The 16,033-nt window shown below is 41.8% G+C and overlaps 1 protein-coding gene across 1 annotated transcript; it reads left to right on the top strand.

Moving 5' to 3' along the window:
* Positions 1-5,009: 5,009 nt before the first annotated feature.
* SNRPD1 (small nuclear ribonucleoprotein D1 polypeptide) lies at positions 5,010-15,901 on the top strand. Its single transcript, XM_034760966.1, has 4 exons — positions 5,010-5,208; positions 6,936-7,012; positions 11,877-12,068; positions 15,716-15,901. Exons 1-4 carry the CDS (start codon positions 5,195-5,197, stop codon positions 15,790-15,792), a joined length of 360 nt encoding a protein of 119 aa, XP_034616857.1. The 5' UTR covers positions 5,010-5,194; the 3' UTR covers positions 15,793-15,901.
* Positions 15,902-16,033: the final 132 nt, after the last annotated feature.

Here is a 16,033-nt window from a genome sequence, read left to right as displayed (position 1 = left end):
AGTTTAGAAATAAGACCTGAAGTTAGACTCCCTACTTGAGTCTATTCTTTGTCCCTCCCTTTACAAGGCCAGCTTAGACCACTGTTCTTGATTGGCTCACAGAGTGTTAGACACATGAGGTGAAGACTGCACATCTTATTATTCTTCAGATAAACTGCTATGGTAGCGGTATTACAATTGGCTCCTTCTATATTTGCTTTAAAAGGAATCACATGTATCAGATACCTGCTAGAAACAGATTCCTGAAGAGAGATGGGCACTCTTATTTTTTATATATATATAATACTCCAAAGATTCAGAAAAGGATGTTTCTGAACTCTGAATCTCAACTTTTGGCAGACTTAGGACTCTAGCCCTTAAATTTACACGAGACCAAGTGTACATTCGTATCAAGATGATACTGAACTAGCAGTTACTATGGATGATAGTTCTATTATCTCAACCACCCTTTTCAAAAATGCCAAAGGAGGAATAGAAAGTGTGTCAAGGTGAAGATAGTATATGTGAGCTATACAGCAAAAGAATGTCTGTAATTTATTGAAAACAGGCACATCTGAATGTATAGAAGCCTTTTATTTGTTTGTTCCAGCTTGGCGGTACAAATGCACCTTAAAAACACCACACTCTCTAACTACTACTATGTAGCAAATTTAAATGTGGGTACTGAAATGCATCCAACTCGCCATTGTAGAGTAGCAGCCAATCAGACATCACTTAAAAAGTGGGGAAAAAGGGAATTTTGATTAACAAGTCTTTCCTTAAAAATGCCATAGAATCTCTACTGCCAATACAAAGTAGCTACAATCTTGTTTGTTTGAAGTATCTTGTTTAACTAAGGGCACAGAGCTAAAGTGGAAATATGTCAATATTTTATTCAAAGTCCCTTTTACTTGCTAAATGCTGATTGTAGAATATTCATCTTTACCATTATGGAAACGGTTACATATTTTCTTTCAATTGGCATTGTGAGTGATGTATAGGGTAACCATACATACTGTTTTGGCTGGGACAGTCTTTTTTTGAGCCTGGGTCCTGGATGCCCTGACTATTTTTGGGGGCAAAACTGGGCATTTGTCCTGTTTTGCTTTTGCAAATGGGACAAATGCCCAGTTTTGACAAGAAAGTCAGAATGTTGTCTCAGGCAAGCGATAACTCCAGGTACCTCGGGCTGACAACCCCACAAGTGGCAGGGCTTGGGCTGACAGCCCCACAGAGGGGAGGTGTCCCATTTTCATGTTGGGAAATAATGGTCTACATAAACAGGGGCACCATATTAGTATTTATTTATCACAGTGCTATAAATAAACCTGTAGGTGAATGGGGTTCATTTGCACAAAAGTTTATAGAGTTTTGTTCATGCAAATAATTATGTTGAATTGCATGGATTTGGACTGGAACTATGTCACTAGCCACACTATAGATCAGTCTTGCTGCAGTACAGCTGTAGTCATCAGATAAGTTTTTTTTTTTTTAATCTGTCCTTTATACCTTCCTTGGAAAGTACACAGCATTCAGAATCAGTGTTCTCGCCAACCAGTGCCTAGGACCAATCACCCCGTGCATTAGACTTACTTTCCAAAACTCTAACCTGTTTGGGGCTGTACCATAGTTGCTGCTCTTACCTGGGCAGAGTTGGGCCATTTGAATTCTGACTACCTGCTTTGCATGGAGTCTAAGGCAGATCTAAAGGGGAGTGCTACAGCATGCCTAGAGGCTGGCACCTGGGGTAAAACAGTAACTAGTCTTGAGAGCGCTGCTGATTCTTGGGATGGGATGGGCCCTTCTGCAATTCTCCACTAACTGATACAGGGGCAAGGTGGCTCTGGGGGGTTGGAATGCAGAAGGGAGGCGAGTCGGTGTAGTGTATTAAAGTGCTCTCTGCAGTAATGTGCTATTTACCGGTGTACTGCCCTTCACCCTGCCCTTATTAGGATTGTGGGGACTGCTTTTGACAGGGGTTAAAAAGTGGCAAAGGGAGCGAATCAATAATGGCATAGAGCAGGAGTCAGCAACCTTTCAGAAGTGGTGTGCCGAGTCTTCATTTATTCACTCTAATTTAAGGTTTCGCATGCCAGTAATACATTTTAACGTTTTTAAAAGGTCTCTTTCTATAAGTCTATAATATATAACTAAACTATTGTTGTATATAAAGTAAACAAGGTTTTTAAAATGTTTAAGAAGCTTCATTTAAAATTAAATTAAAAGGCCGAGCCCCCCGGACTGATGGCCAGTGTGAGTGCCACTGAAAATCAGCTCGCGTGCTGCCTTTGGCACGCATGCCATAGGTTGCCTACCCCTGCACTAGATAATCCCCTTCACACACATTGAGAGATGATCTCTTAAGAGCTGGAGGGGGAAAAAAAATACTTGGGATGTCTACAAAGAAGTATGTTACAAATATGCCAAAGATGACCTTCTGGCTCCAAAGAGCTCTTGAGATAATTGATCTACAAACACACACGTTATCAGATGGCAAAGCAAATTATAACTAGCCACTAAAAGCATCACTAACTCACATGATTTCCTGACATTTCAGTACATTATTGAGGCAGCATATATTTCTTTTGGGGTTCACCTCATAGTTCAATCTATTTTCCTTGTAAACTCTGGATGGTGATGCACGGGGGGGGGGGGGAGCGGGGGAAAAAATATAATGGCAGGTTTTGTCCTTTGAAAATGAAAACATCTTCCCTAGGCTATTTGCTGGAAATTTGTTGCAATGGTTCTGCAGGTTTCCCCCTCTGGTAAATACGTGATTGTGTGGTACAGTATGGTATATTTTTTCTAGATAAAGAATATATAAAAAACTTTCTACATTTAGACTGACAAGAAATGATTAAGAGGTTTATTTTCTCCTTGATGCATACATGCATATCAAAAGTGGATAAAGCCTCTGAACATATAGATTTTGGGGGCAGAGAGGAGGGAAGTGAGGGGGAAGAGGAGAGGAACAAAACAAAACGACAAGTCTGAATGGCTCAGAAGAGAGAGTGGTAATAAGGTATGTACATTTTAAATACTTGGTCATTGATTCAAATCTGGCCCAAGTTAGTCGGGACTAAAATATCAAACAGCTGTTCAGTGAGTTATGTGAAGTGAATTGCTAGTCTAAGTCCAGTCCATAGTAGGCAATTATCCATATAAATGCAAGTGGTACCTTTGCTGGTACTTTCAAAGTGGCCAAGGATGAATGGCCCATAGAAATCGACCTATTTTGTCACTCCCAGAGACACATTCATGAGGAATGGAAGTATGCACAGCTGCTGTGTTACTAAGCATTTATATAGTACTTTACATTTTCAGATTGCTATATAAATATTACATTTATCTGTATTGCACCCCTGAGAGGGAGGTAAATTTGATCTCTCTACCTGCTCTTTCTAAAAACAGAGGATTTCATTGTCCAGAATCATCAGTTTGGCATTGTTCAGAACTTCTAAATCCTTTTTATGTTTTTAGTAAAGACTCTATAATTTTAAGTGGGTAAGATTTTGTTTTTACATTTCTGAAATCCCTGTGTTTTTCCCCTTTCACCTCACTTTCTTAGGCTTCCCAGTTATAATGAGAAGTTATTAGGAAGAGTTAATCTTAACATCTTTCTGAATACCAAATATACTCTGTGATGGATGAGGAGAAATATGTAATAATGAAATAGGCAGAGGTGGGAAAATGATTTGTGAAGAAGAGGGTTTTTTTTATGTCTACCTCAAGCTAAATTTTAAAAAATGTGCCCATAAGATGCATGAATCCTTTACATAGTGTTTGTTGCTTGCAGAATGGACATGGTAATAGCACATATAGTTGTAAGCAGAACAGTAGGAAAATATAAAATTGTACCCATAATTGGCTATTTTACATCCAACTTCATGTTTTCTTGCACAACTTAAGCCTGCAATTTTGAAAAATTTGCCACAATTGTTAAAAAATAGGCAATTACAATACTGTATATATCAGGAGTCGGCAACCTTTCAGAAGTGGTGTGCCAAGTCTTCATTTATTCACTCTAATTTAAGGTTTCATATGCCAGTCATACATTTTAATGTTTTTAGAAGGTCTCTTTCTTTAAGTCTGTAATATATAACTAAACTATTGTTGTATGCAAAGTAAATAAGGTTTTTAAAATGTTTAAGAAGCTTCATTTAAAATTAAATTAAAATGCAGAACCCCTCGGACCAGTGGCCAGAACCTGGGCACTATGAGTGCCACTGAAAATCAGCTTGCGTGCCGAAGTCGGGACGTGTGATATAGGTTACCTACCCCTGGCATAGAGGGTACAATTACAAAGTTTGTGAATGATAAGGTGCACGTATACAAAATGGGAAATGACTTCCTAGGAAGTCGTGCTGAGATATCTGCTCAACTGGAGTAAAAATTGGAGAAAGTCCAGAGAAGCAAAAAAAATTAAGGTCTAGAAAACATGACCTGTGCGGGAAGTGGTATCTTTTTACAAAAGCTGTTTCTTACAATCTATAGGTATAAATAACTGCTCCAGGTAGCACATTTCTACATGTAGCAATTTCACATACAGTATAGTGCATGAAACTGCTACCTGGAGGGGGGAGGGAGCGATAGCTTGAGTGGTTTGAACATTGGCCTACTCAACCCAGCGTTGTAAATTCAATCCTTCAGGGGGCCACTTAGGGATCTGGGGCAAAATCAGTACTTGGTCCTGCTAGTGAAGGCAGGGGCTGGACTCGAATCAATGACCTTTCAGGGGCCCTTTCAGTTCGAGGAGATAGGATAGCACCATTTATTATTATTGTTACTCTAGGCCTTTGCTACATTAGGGAGCAGGTTACTACACTCGCAGTTTCTTACAGGCCACTACGTCTCGGAACTGCTACCCCTGGCACACTCCGAGGCCGGGCAGGGGCATGACGCGGGGCCGGCACCACCACGCCGGCGCGGCTCCTAGCACAGCCCGGAAGCGGCGCCAACCCGCCCCCTTCCCCGCTGCGCTGCGTCCCCCGGCTCAGCAGGGGGCGCTCAAACCGCGCCTCTTCCACTCATATCCGGGTGCGAGGAGAGTCACTTCCGGCCATTGAATCGCTCAGTAGCGCCGTTTCTTTCACCGAGCGCCGGAGCGGCCTGGTCTGAGGCCTCCGCACCGAGCTCAATTTTTTTCCTCTCCCCGTTGCCGGGGTTGCCGGTCTGTGGTCCCGGCCGGTTGGCCTGACGCCCCTGCCCCGCCGCCATGAAGCTCGTGAGGTGAGATGGGCCCGGATGGAGGCGGATTGGGGGTTAGCGGGCAGCGGCGGGAAAGGCGCGCGCTGGGCCTTCCCCCGTCTCGTGCCGCTCCGGCTGCTCGCGCTCCTCACTCCCCCCTCCCCCCCGCCGGCCCGTCCCCCTCGTCTCGCGCCGCTGTTGCCCCGAGCTCCGCGTTCCACGGCGGGTGTGAGCAGGGCACCACTGCCCCCGCCCCTCCCCCTCCCCGCTGCAGGGGCCGCCTGGTATCGGCTCCGCTCTCGCCGAGCCGGCGCGACCTGAGCCGGAGACTCGAGGGTGGCCGTTCCCACCCGCCCCACCCCCACAACGCGGGGCTGCCCCAGGTCCCCCCCCGTGACGGCTCCTTTCCCAAGCATCCCCCTAAGGAAACTGGCGTTTAACATCACGCACGTGGCTTTTCCCACCCCCGCGCTAGCGGCTGGCTGGTGGCACTTGGGTTGCGAGCCTGGGTTAGACTTGTAGCTGGATAGTTCTTGCTGGTCTCTGAGCTTTGCTCGCTGGTTGTGACTCCATCGCTACTTCCGCTTTCTTCCTTAGCCAACAAGCAAACATGGATCCGGTTATTGATAAAAGAAAATGCCATCACCCAATCTAGTGTCACGATTTCCCGCGTATTTTAAAATAGCCCTCAACAAGTTATACGATTGTTTACTAGCCAGAAGGCTTATTCTCTGGTAATTGTGAGATTGGGCGGAGTAAGGAAAAGTTTGGCTCCCTTCTCAGACAGAGCTGCTAAACTCAGCAAGAGAGGGACTCCCTGTCCTCATCTAATCCACATACGAAGAGCACTCATGCAGTGCTTGTAAGTGCTGCTATGCCAGGGCATTCCCATCTGTCATATTTAACTTAAAAAAAAAAAGTATGGCAGTGGATTTGTAAAAATCCCAATAGCCTCTCTTTAAAGCAGTGTTTAAAACACTAATTATCCTTGTTAAACAATAATTCAAACAATTGTTGAACAAAAGTGAAAAATAATTTACCTCTTGCACTTCATTCAGCTTGTACAAATGAAAATAGGTTAGTTTGTTGTATTGCCACTTTCACTTTAAGGTTCATAAATGTTAGCACAATGCAATGGTGGTTGGGCTATAATGACTGTTTTTAATGCAAAAGAGTTATTTAACAAATACCTTTACTATTGACGGCTTTGTAAAACCACTTTTAACTAAACAAATTCTGGGATAAACTAGCCTGTTTCTGTTTAGGTACTTTTGCATTTTGGCAAGGGGTTAGACTAGATGACCCCTGCAGTGCCTTCTAGCCCTATGATGCAAGTAATGTACTTGGCTATTTGCACCATAGCAGTGACTGTAGCTGTTATATTTATTTTGTTAAAAAGCAAAGTTTGTCCTAAGTGACCGGTAACCAGCAAAAACCAGCTGCTTAATGAATGTTTTATAATGCTTGGCTTCCAAATAAAGGTGTAGCAGAATTGTACTTGGTATGTTTGGGGATTCTTTGGAGCAGTGTCCAATCAGGTTGCTTAGCAAGGGTGCTCTCTTGTATGGTTTTCACTGTTTTGTTGTCGTTTGTTGTTGCAAAGCCTCAGAGTCCATACAGAATTACATTTTTGGAATATTATGAGGTTTGAGGTTGCTTCACACTTTGTGCAATATGTATGGCAGGGCCTGGGTACTTTCTGAAGATTATTCATGTATTGTGATATTGGAATGGAAGTTCTGTTTTTCAACTACACTTTTATTTTGCAGGTTTCTAATGAAATTGAGTCATGAGACTGTGACCATTGAACTGAAGAATGGAACACAGGTGCATGGAACAATCACAGGTATGATATTCAAGATGTTAGACACTAAACCAAAATAATGAAGGAATTGATAGTGAAAGGAAAATGTGTTCTCTTCTAAAGAGACTCCACTGTGATAGCTAAATGAGTTTCCTTAAGAGATACATTTTGTGAAATACTTGGTGCCAAGTTTAAAATCACCCCATAAGCAGTAGCATTAGGAACATCACTTCAGATGTTTGTTACTTACTCAGATATTTGTTTGCTGTGAATGTTCAGACTATATGTATCTTTAATTTAAAGACCAGCAACAGGCAACTAATCTAATGTATGAGATGTTCTCAGAGTTTTAATAATATGGACCACATCTGAATAAATACTGTGTTGAGGACTAGCACGTGTCTCACACTGGGGTTTATTGTATTTATTTTTTCTCACCCTTCTGTTCTGTTGTTCTCTCTGACCTTCCCATGCAGGTTTCTTTGCTGCCTTCTGTTCCTGCATGTGCTTCTCAATCCCTTAGTTCCTTCTGCCTTGAATTTGCTGCTCAACTGCATTTTTCCCTTCTCCTACATTTCCATTGACATTCTTCATCTAGTAACTAGCATCTCCAGACCCAGGTGGTGGCTCCTGTTTCTTCTCCTTTAGAGGCATCCCCTTCTAAAGGCAGGTAAAAATGAGATGCCAGTTGTCTATATTTACAGGCAGCTGAGCTCTTTTCAAGAGCCCAGGTGCATGTAGAAGCACCTGGAAGCATGGCCATCACTCTGACCTGCCAGTTCTTCATAGACCACCAGGAAGTGCTTTGAAGATTCATAGATCATAATTGGTCGCAATAATAGACCAGAGAGCAAAAGGTCAAATTTTGTAATATTGTTTAATATTCTGTGTTGAGATTCTGGGCTGTTAGATTATAATACTGAGAGTCAGGTACTCCTGAATTGTAGTAATTGGCACACCAAGTAGCTTAGGGGAAATCTCTTCTAGGCCTTGTCTATACACAGAGTTGCACTGGTTTAACTAAAGGTGTGTCCGGTCTGCCCTCAAGTTTTACTGTGGGTGTTTGTGTACAGCTGTCAGTAAGGAGTGTGATGTGTATATATATATTTTTTTAAACTGGCAGTAAAAACCCTAGTGTAGACAGTTATACCTGTATAGCTTATTTTGTTTTGTTGAACCACAATAAGCTATTCCTGTGTAAGCATGTTTATAAAGGTATAACTTCATCTACAGTAGGACTCTTGCTTTAACTATGCCAGCATTGTCAAAGTGGTTAAACTTAAGTGTAGACAAGGCCTTAGTTAAACCAGTGCATGTTGGTTTGTGGGGAAGCTTATTTCTATTTAGCTTAATCTGGTGCTAAAATATGCCACTCTTAAATCAAAGTAAGTGTCTGTTCTTTAGACAAACTTGCACCTATTTCAGTACAATGGGTTTAAAACACACCTTGTAAACTGGTGCTAATTTGTGTAGATAAGGGCTTAAACTGTTTCTTTATGTGTAAAATGGAGATGCTTATCTACCACACAGTTTTGAGAGGATTAATTATTATACAATATTCTGAAAAATATATAAAGTGCAGCATACATTTTTAAAGTTGTTATTCCTTGGGGGCACTGACCTATTTATGTGGTCAGCAGTGCCCTGATGGGCCAGAAGGCCCCAAAGAGTGAGGGTTTTTTGTGATTTTTTTTTTTTTTATATTAATGAAGTAATATAATTTGCAGCCTTAAATTTTGTGATAGGAGCTCTTTACAGAAACAGTAAAGAGTACAACTAATTTTAATTGGCATGATCAACGGAAATAGAAAAATTAATCCGAGTTCCTGTCATGCATTTTGAGAACATGTGTAGGATATTGCAAAATTTGACCCTGAAAATTAATAGGTCTACATTAGACTAAGACTTCACGTTGGAATGACATTAGAAATAATTAGCTTTGGCATGCCACGTAGTCTTCACAAAGCAGCAGCCCTTACGTTTATTGCCTAACATTATTTTAATTTTTTGACTTTTTTTTGATGGGGCCCTAACACTGACCTTCATTGCAGCAACACATTGAAGTTTGGCAGAGGCATGTTCCTAGGATCTGCAAGGTGCCTTTTGCCAGCCCATGAAAATCCATGATGATTTTTCGTAGTTATAAATCCTTGAAGATCTTTTCTGCTGTCAAATTCATTAGTGTTCATTACTTGAGTGCACACGCTGCCCTGGCATCTCACAGAAGTATGCTGTATATAACACAACCAGATTGCATATGTGCAGATTGGATTCTTTTCCACTTCTCTACTGTCCTGCCTCTTCTCTCCGACTATTAAAATCCCAATTGCATAGGAGATACATAAGCCTGGGAACCAGAAGATTGTGAATGCTTGGTTTTCTATTTCTACAGACCTTAATTCTGTGCCCTTTACAACCTTTGTTGTTGAGTAAGGCCTTGCATGTCACAGAGCTGTCAAACTGGGAAAGTAATCCAGACTGCTAAAATGGCAGACCCAAGTAGAGCTGGTTGGGAATTTTTCAGTGAAACTGTTTTTCATCAGAAAATTCCAGTTTGTTGAAACAAAAACTTTTTGCAGGGACATATCAGTTTAGGCAAAACTTTTTCTTTGGAAAGGCCTTGGTTTTGTTCCAGTGCAGAATGGGGTGTGTGTGTGTGTGTGGTGTTGGTGGTTTTTTTTTTTTTTTTTTTTAAAATCTCAAAGATTTTCACAGAGCTGGAAAAGTTTCCCATCTAACTCTAGACCCAACACTGTGGCCACACTGCTGCCCTTTCTGTGTTTGACTGTGCTGTCTGTAAAATGTGGTGACTCCTGGATATGTAACCCAGTGTTTCAGTCTGGTGTTTGTCCTCTGGTAGCTGGTTCACAGAAGATTATAGCCTTCTGCTGCTGCCGGCCCTTTTAGTTAGTCCATTAACTCAAGTGCTAGAGAGCTGTGCTGTGGGTCCAGGGTTCATATATCACTGATGACTAGGGCCCTACCAAATTCACGGTCTGTTTTGGTCAATTTCATGGTCATGGGGTTTTAAAAATCATAACTTTCATGGTTTCTGCTATTTAAAACTCAAATTTCACTGTGTTGTAATTGTAAGGGTCCTGACCCAAAAAGGAGTTGTGGGGGTGTCACAAGGTTATTGCAAGGGGGTTGCGGTACTGTTGCCCTTACTTCTGCGCTGTTGCTGGTGGCAGCGCTGCCTTCGAAGCTGGGCATCTGGAGAGAGGCAGCTGCTGGCCAGGATCCCAGCTCTGCCTTCAGAGCTGGGCCCTCAGCAGCCACCACGCTGCTGCCTTCAGAACTGGGCAGCTGGAGCGTAGAAGTAAGGGTGGCATGGTATGGTATTGCCATCCTTACTTCTGCCCTGCTGCTGGCGGGGTGCTGCCTTCAGACCTGGGCACCCAGCCAACAGCTGCCACTCCCCGGCCATCCAGCTCTGAAGGCAGTGCAGAAATAAGGGTGGCAATACTGCAACCCCCCTAAAATAACCTTGCGACACCCCTCCTACCCCCCTGCCCAACTCCCTTTTGGGTCAGGACCACCCCCAGTTTGAGAAACACTGGTCTCCCTTGTGAAATATGTATAGTATATGGTAAATAGTGCACACAAGATCAGATTTCACAGGGGGAGACCAGATTTCATGGTCCGTGATGTGTTTTTCATGACCATGAATTTGGTAGAGCGCTACTGATGACAAGTGATAGGTGAGGAGGCTGGTTGTTACAAATGCACATAATGATTTTATTTCTTTTTAATAAAATCTAGGAAATTAAATACAAAGAAACATTGTTAAAATAATGTTAAGGTTGTAAAGTCAGGTACTTATAAGTTAGAAAATGTCAGAATTAAGTTTGTCCATTAATTCTGGCTCCTTGTATGTATCGTGATACATAAGGCTATGTTTTAGTCATGGGTATTTTTAATAAAAGTCATGGACAGGTTACAGGCCCTAAACAAAAATTCATAGGCCTGTGACCTGGGACCCCTGCTGGTTCTGGAGGGAGGAGGTATTGGCGAGGCTGGCAGGGGCTTTCTGCCCTGCTCCATGTCCCTGCAGCTCCTTGGCGGCAGAGGCAGGGGCCAGAGCAGAGGCTCCGCTGCTCCCACCACAAGCATCAGCTGCCATAGTTCCCATTGGCTGCAGTTTCCCGGCCAATGGGAGCTGCAGGGGCGGGGCCTGCGGGCATGGGCAGTGCATGGTGCGGAGATGCTGCCGCCGCCTAGGAGCTGCAGAGTGGCCATGCCAATGTGAGCCGGGGAGCCTCCCACCCTGAGGTAAGTGCCTCTCCATACCCTCAGGCCTTGAGCCCCCTCCCACACACCCAAACTGCTGTTGGCCCAAGGGCTGCCTGAGTCAGGCAGCCCCTGAGTCGGCACCAGCCACTGCAGAAGTCATGGAGGTCACAGACAGTCACGGAATCTGTGACCTCCATGGCAGACTCACAGCCTTAACGATACAGTCTTTAATTAAGTGATCATACACTTGTTTTCTTGCAGGACCACTGTCTAACTTGAGTGCCAGGATGAGCAATGCTCCGTGAATAAACCAGGGTTGTGCAGTGAATGAGTCTGTTCGACCATTGCCTCGTTAGCTGTAGGGGAGGAAGGTATTTAGAGAACAAGATGGGGAACTACAGGAAGAGAGAGAATGGTCTTGTGATTAAGGCAGTTGAATGCTATCTAGGTGAATTGGATTCTGGTTCTGGTTCAACAAGACTTACCATTTGGACAAGTCATTTAAATAAAATTTTTCACAAATAGCTATTAATTGTGCGCTTCCTTTTCAAATGTAAGTGTAGTAACAATGTCCTTTCGAAAATGGCATTACCTAGCATGGTAAAAGAAACCAATTTTTTGATGCATTTAGTCTCTCTTCCCTAAAATTTGTCGTCTGTCTGTTTTGTTTCAGGAGTGGATGTCAGTATGAATACGCATCTTAAAGCTGTGAAAATGACACTGAAGAACAGAGAGCCTGTACAGTTGGAGACATTGAGTATTCGAGGAAATAACATTCGATACTTCATTCTGCCAGACAGCTTACCTCTGGATACCTTGCTAGTGGATGTTGAACCAAAAGTCAAATCCAAGAAAAGGGAAGCAGGTTGGTTTCTGATTTCACCTTTGTTTTATTCCAGATTACTAAAGGGGTGGTTTGTTTCCTCCATAAATTAGTACTTTTATTGACTCTGCAGTAATCTTAAAAAATGTCTGGTTAGGACATCTTAGTTTTCTGTGATTGATAGCTTGCTGTTTATTTTTTTTCTGCAGTAAGTTTTGAGGTTTCTTGTCCTCTAGCTGGAAGGCACTGGCCATTTGTAGATGATTTGATGTCATGATAGCGAAACTCAATGTATAAGGTTAACCCTGGACACCCTTCTTAAATTCTACATAAATCTGAAGTTGTGTATATGGTGTCCTACCAGAGAAGACATTTTTTGAAGTTTGAGGAAAAAATGAAACCAGTGAATTCTGAGATAATTTCAAAATGCCTTTTATTTTGCTTTTGAAGTTCACTACTATTTGTGTGCCACATCTCTGTTTGCACTATTAACTTCAGGTTTTGTTTCTTAACCTCTGAGAGCTAGTACAGAGGGGCCTCTCTTACTATGATGAGTGGATAACTGAGGAGTCGTGCTACAGGGGAAAAAATGAACCTTTGGCTTCTATATAGTCTCTGGAGATCTTAACTTTCATGATAAACCTGGGATGTTTTCAGATAAGTAGGGTTCTGGCTCCAGCTGCCATCTACATCATATTTTCACACAAGAGTGTTCTAATTTTTTCCTCAGACAAACAATTCCTAAACAAAAATCTTTAAGATAGCATTAAAGTTGTAAATAGGGGACTATTAATTTAAAGCCACACTATTAAAACTTTGTTGTAACAAGAAAAACTAGAAGAAGAGAGAACTTGTAATTAGGGGTTCATAAACAACTTTACCTGTGTGCCATGTCTTCACCCACCTAGTAAGGATATGCTTAAGATAACTTCACTTGAAACTTTAAAATCCCTTGCATCTGAAGAAGTGAGGTTCTTACCCAAGAAAGCTTATGCTCCCAATACTTCTGTTAGTCTCAAAGGTGCCACAGGACCCTCTGTTGCTTTTTAAAATCATTGACTGCTGTTGGAAACAATAAACTCTGTGAATGGAACCATGGTATGTTTTACAGAAATGTTGGTCCCCTCTTTCCTCTTCAATAAATAACATCCTAGCCTGGTTTGGTGAATGTAGTACTCTGAGATCTCTGACCTATACACATTATGTGGATTGTATAAAAAGGATAAGTGAGCTGTAATGGAGTATGGGGTCTGTAATTTATATAAATAAGGTGATTGCAGAGTCTGGACTGTGTAGGCACATTGATAGGGCTCTCCACAACATTGTGTGACTCCCCCACCCTCTATGAATAATCTGTTGACTATGTGGGACATTGAAATAGGAATGGGTTACTTCTCTGGGTCAGTACATGAAGGATAAGAGGCATGCTGTTAGTTACGTTGTACCATATGGGAAGGTGAACAAGAGAATGATCTTTGGGTTGTATGTGTTGGATGGTGGCTTGTGGCATGTACTGGAAACAAATGAGGTTAGCTAGATGTTAGTTTGTTTCTGATTTAATAAATTGAGACTGTGACATGGTGGGTAGAGTTCAAGTTATTGAAATCTCAATCATTTTTTGAAATTGAGTAAACGTAGTTTCAGGTTAATACACTTGTTCCTGAGTACCTCTGTCAAGTTTTGTTTCTACTGTCATTTATTCTTATTTTTTTTCAAATGTTTTTCTTTGTTGCGATCTGAATGGTTTTGTCTAGAATTTTTCTGTTAATTACCTGAGGCCTTGGCTACACTCGGGACTTCACAGCGCTGTGAAGCGCAAGTGTAGTCGCGCCGCCAGGACTGTATATACTCCACCTCTTCGAGGGGAATAGCTTGTAGCGCTGCGAGCAAGTGTGCAGCGCTGCAGGCTCTGATTACACTGGCACTTTACAGCTCTGTACTCGCTGCGCTTGGGGGGAGGGAGGGGCGTTTTCACACCCCTGAGCGCAGCAAGTTGCAGTGCTGTACAGTGCCAGCGTAGACAAGGCCTTAGAAAAATAGGTAAAGAAATTTCAATAAAGCTCTTTCTTTTTAAGCTGGTGATATCCATTTCTGGTTGTTTGTGGAACTTACCTACAGAATTCCTCACTACTTGTGCAACTAAGCATTCAGGTGTTTTCAGTTAATATCTATGTGCAGCATAACTATTCACATTTTTCACTTAATTTCAGTTATTGGTAAATGAACACGGAATTAATCTGCCAAGAAGTAGTTAACGTTCTCTTGGGGGATACATGCTGCATGTTTGTGCGAGGTTCTGCTGCCAACTGTGAAATCCTTCATCCCTCTCCCCCTTCCTCCCACTTACTTTGACAAACATTGGGGGGAGGAAGAAAAGTGCACTGTTATGTATTTCAAAATATTTTACTCTACAGTGTGAACAGGTTTTTACAATATTACACAGATGAGTTCCATAAAATTTCTTGTTCATTAACCAGCTCAGTTAATCAGAAACCCCAAAATGTATGACCTTAATATGTAATTAGAGCTATTTATCTCAATTTGCTAATCCTCCATAATAATGCACCTTACTGATGTTTTATGAAGACAAACCCATTTTTTTCCAGATCTTCACAATACTCTCCATCGTCTCAAACTATAGTTAAACATGCAAAGTACCATGATTAGAACACACCTCTAAATGGTTATGGGGTCATGCCCAGCCTCCTTTGGGTAAAATTGCACCATACCTGTTGATAGAATGTCATAAAGCCATATGATTGAGGCATATTTATTGCTTCCAATTCCCATTGCTTAAAAGAGGCAAGTGCCTTTTGTATGGGATAGGCCTTTTTTGAAAGTCCCTGCCTAATGGGGGATATAAAATCTGTAGCAGCTTGGTCAGTAGCTCTGTCAGGCATGTATTAGGAAAAAAGATATGCCAACATAGTAGGTAAATTTGTTATGAATGTGTGAATAGGACCTCACTTAGCATGTTCTTTCCTATTCAATATAGTAAATCAGTTAGATGATTTCCACTTTTCTTGAACTAAACTGTTGCAGCAAGAGATGGCCAAAAATTGAAAAATGCTCAGCACCCAACATTTCTTGTTGAAAACAATGGGAGCTGCTGAATGATCAGCTCTTGAGGAAATGTAGCCACTTTTTAGTTGCCTAAAAGAAAGTTGAGCAGTTTGGAAAATCTGGCCCTACGCTTACACATTTTACACCTACCTTTGCCTGTTGCTTTGGTAATATATTTTGCCATAGATAATAAGTTATATGGATAGGGTGTGAAGCCCACAGTATTGTAGCATCTTGTGTATTTAAATCCCAATTCCTGAATCGTTAAGCTTTATTCAGTGTGTGTGTGGGGGGGGGGGGGGGGGGCTTGTGTCAAGCTTTCATATTATTCAGAAAGCTAGTATATGCCTTTGTTTTCAGAAGTGAAAGTGGAGTAGATAGAGAAGTGTAAATTGTACAGTAGTTTTTGTTTAAAATGCAAAAATCAAGTGCAAGGGAATTGAAATAGAAAAACAAAAACTTTGTGTCTGAAATTTGATAGCATTATCACAGTCTGGTATCCAGTTACAAGTCCTATATGATAAAATACAATGTCTTTTACACTTGATACAGCATACACTTTATTTCAAATAACTTTTACACCTGAATAGAGTTTAACTTGTTCTTTGTTTTGTTTGCTTGCTCAGTTGCAGGAAGAGGCCGTGGCAGAGGTCGGGGCAGAGGCCGTGGCCGTGGCAGAGGAAGAGGGGGACCTAGGCGATAACTTCTCTCACGCCACAGATACATGTTACAAAATTCTAAGCAGTCTGATATTTTTTGTACAGGTTTTGTTTACAATGTCGATTTTTAATAAACACAAATGTGGAAAAGTTGTCTCTTTTGTCAGTTAAGCCTTGAATGAGGTTTGTATTCATTGTATGCAACCGTAGAGCATTACTGCGGACTAAGCATGCCATGTTACCTTTGTTCATGCAGTTCAGCCGAGATAATTTCTTTTCCTACTA

This window comes from Trachemys scripta, chromosome 2 (assembly GCF_013100865.1).
Source record: "Trachemys scripta elegans isolate TJP31775 chromosome 2, CAS_Tse_1.0, whole genome shotgun sequence".
NCBI classification, from domain to species: domain Eukaryota; kingdom Metazoa; phylum Chordata; order Testudines; family Emydidae; genus Trachemys; species Trachemys scripta.
The sequence above is the reverse complement of the archived record's forward strand: the minus strand, read 5'-3'. Positions and strand labels throughout refer to the sequence as shown.

Bases quoted from the DNA above. Each gene is read 5' to 3' on its own strand.
- SNRPD1 (XM_034760966.1), top strand. The intron at 7,013-11,876 runs GTATGATATTCA...GTTTTGTTTCAG, and splicing joins GGTGCATGGAACAATCACAG to GAGTGGATGTCAGTATGAAT. The intron at 12,069-15,715 runs GTTGGTTTCTGA...TTGCTTGCTCAG, and splicing joins ATCCAAGAAAAGGGAAGCAG to TTGCAGGAAGAGGCCGTGGC.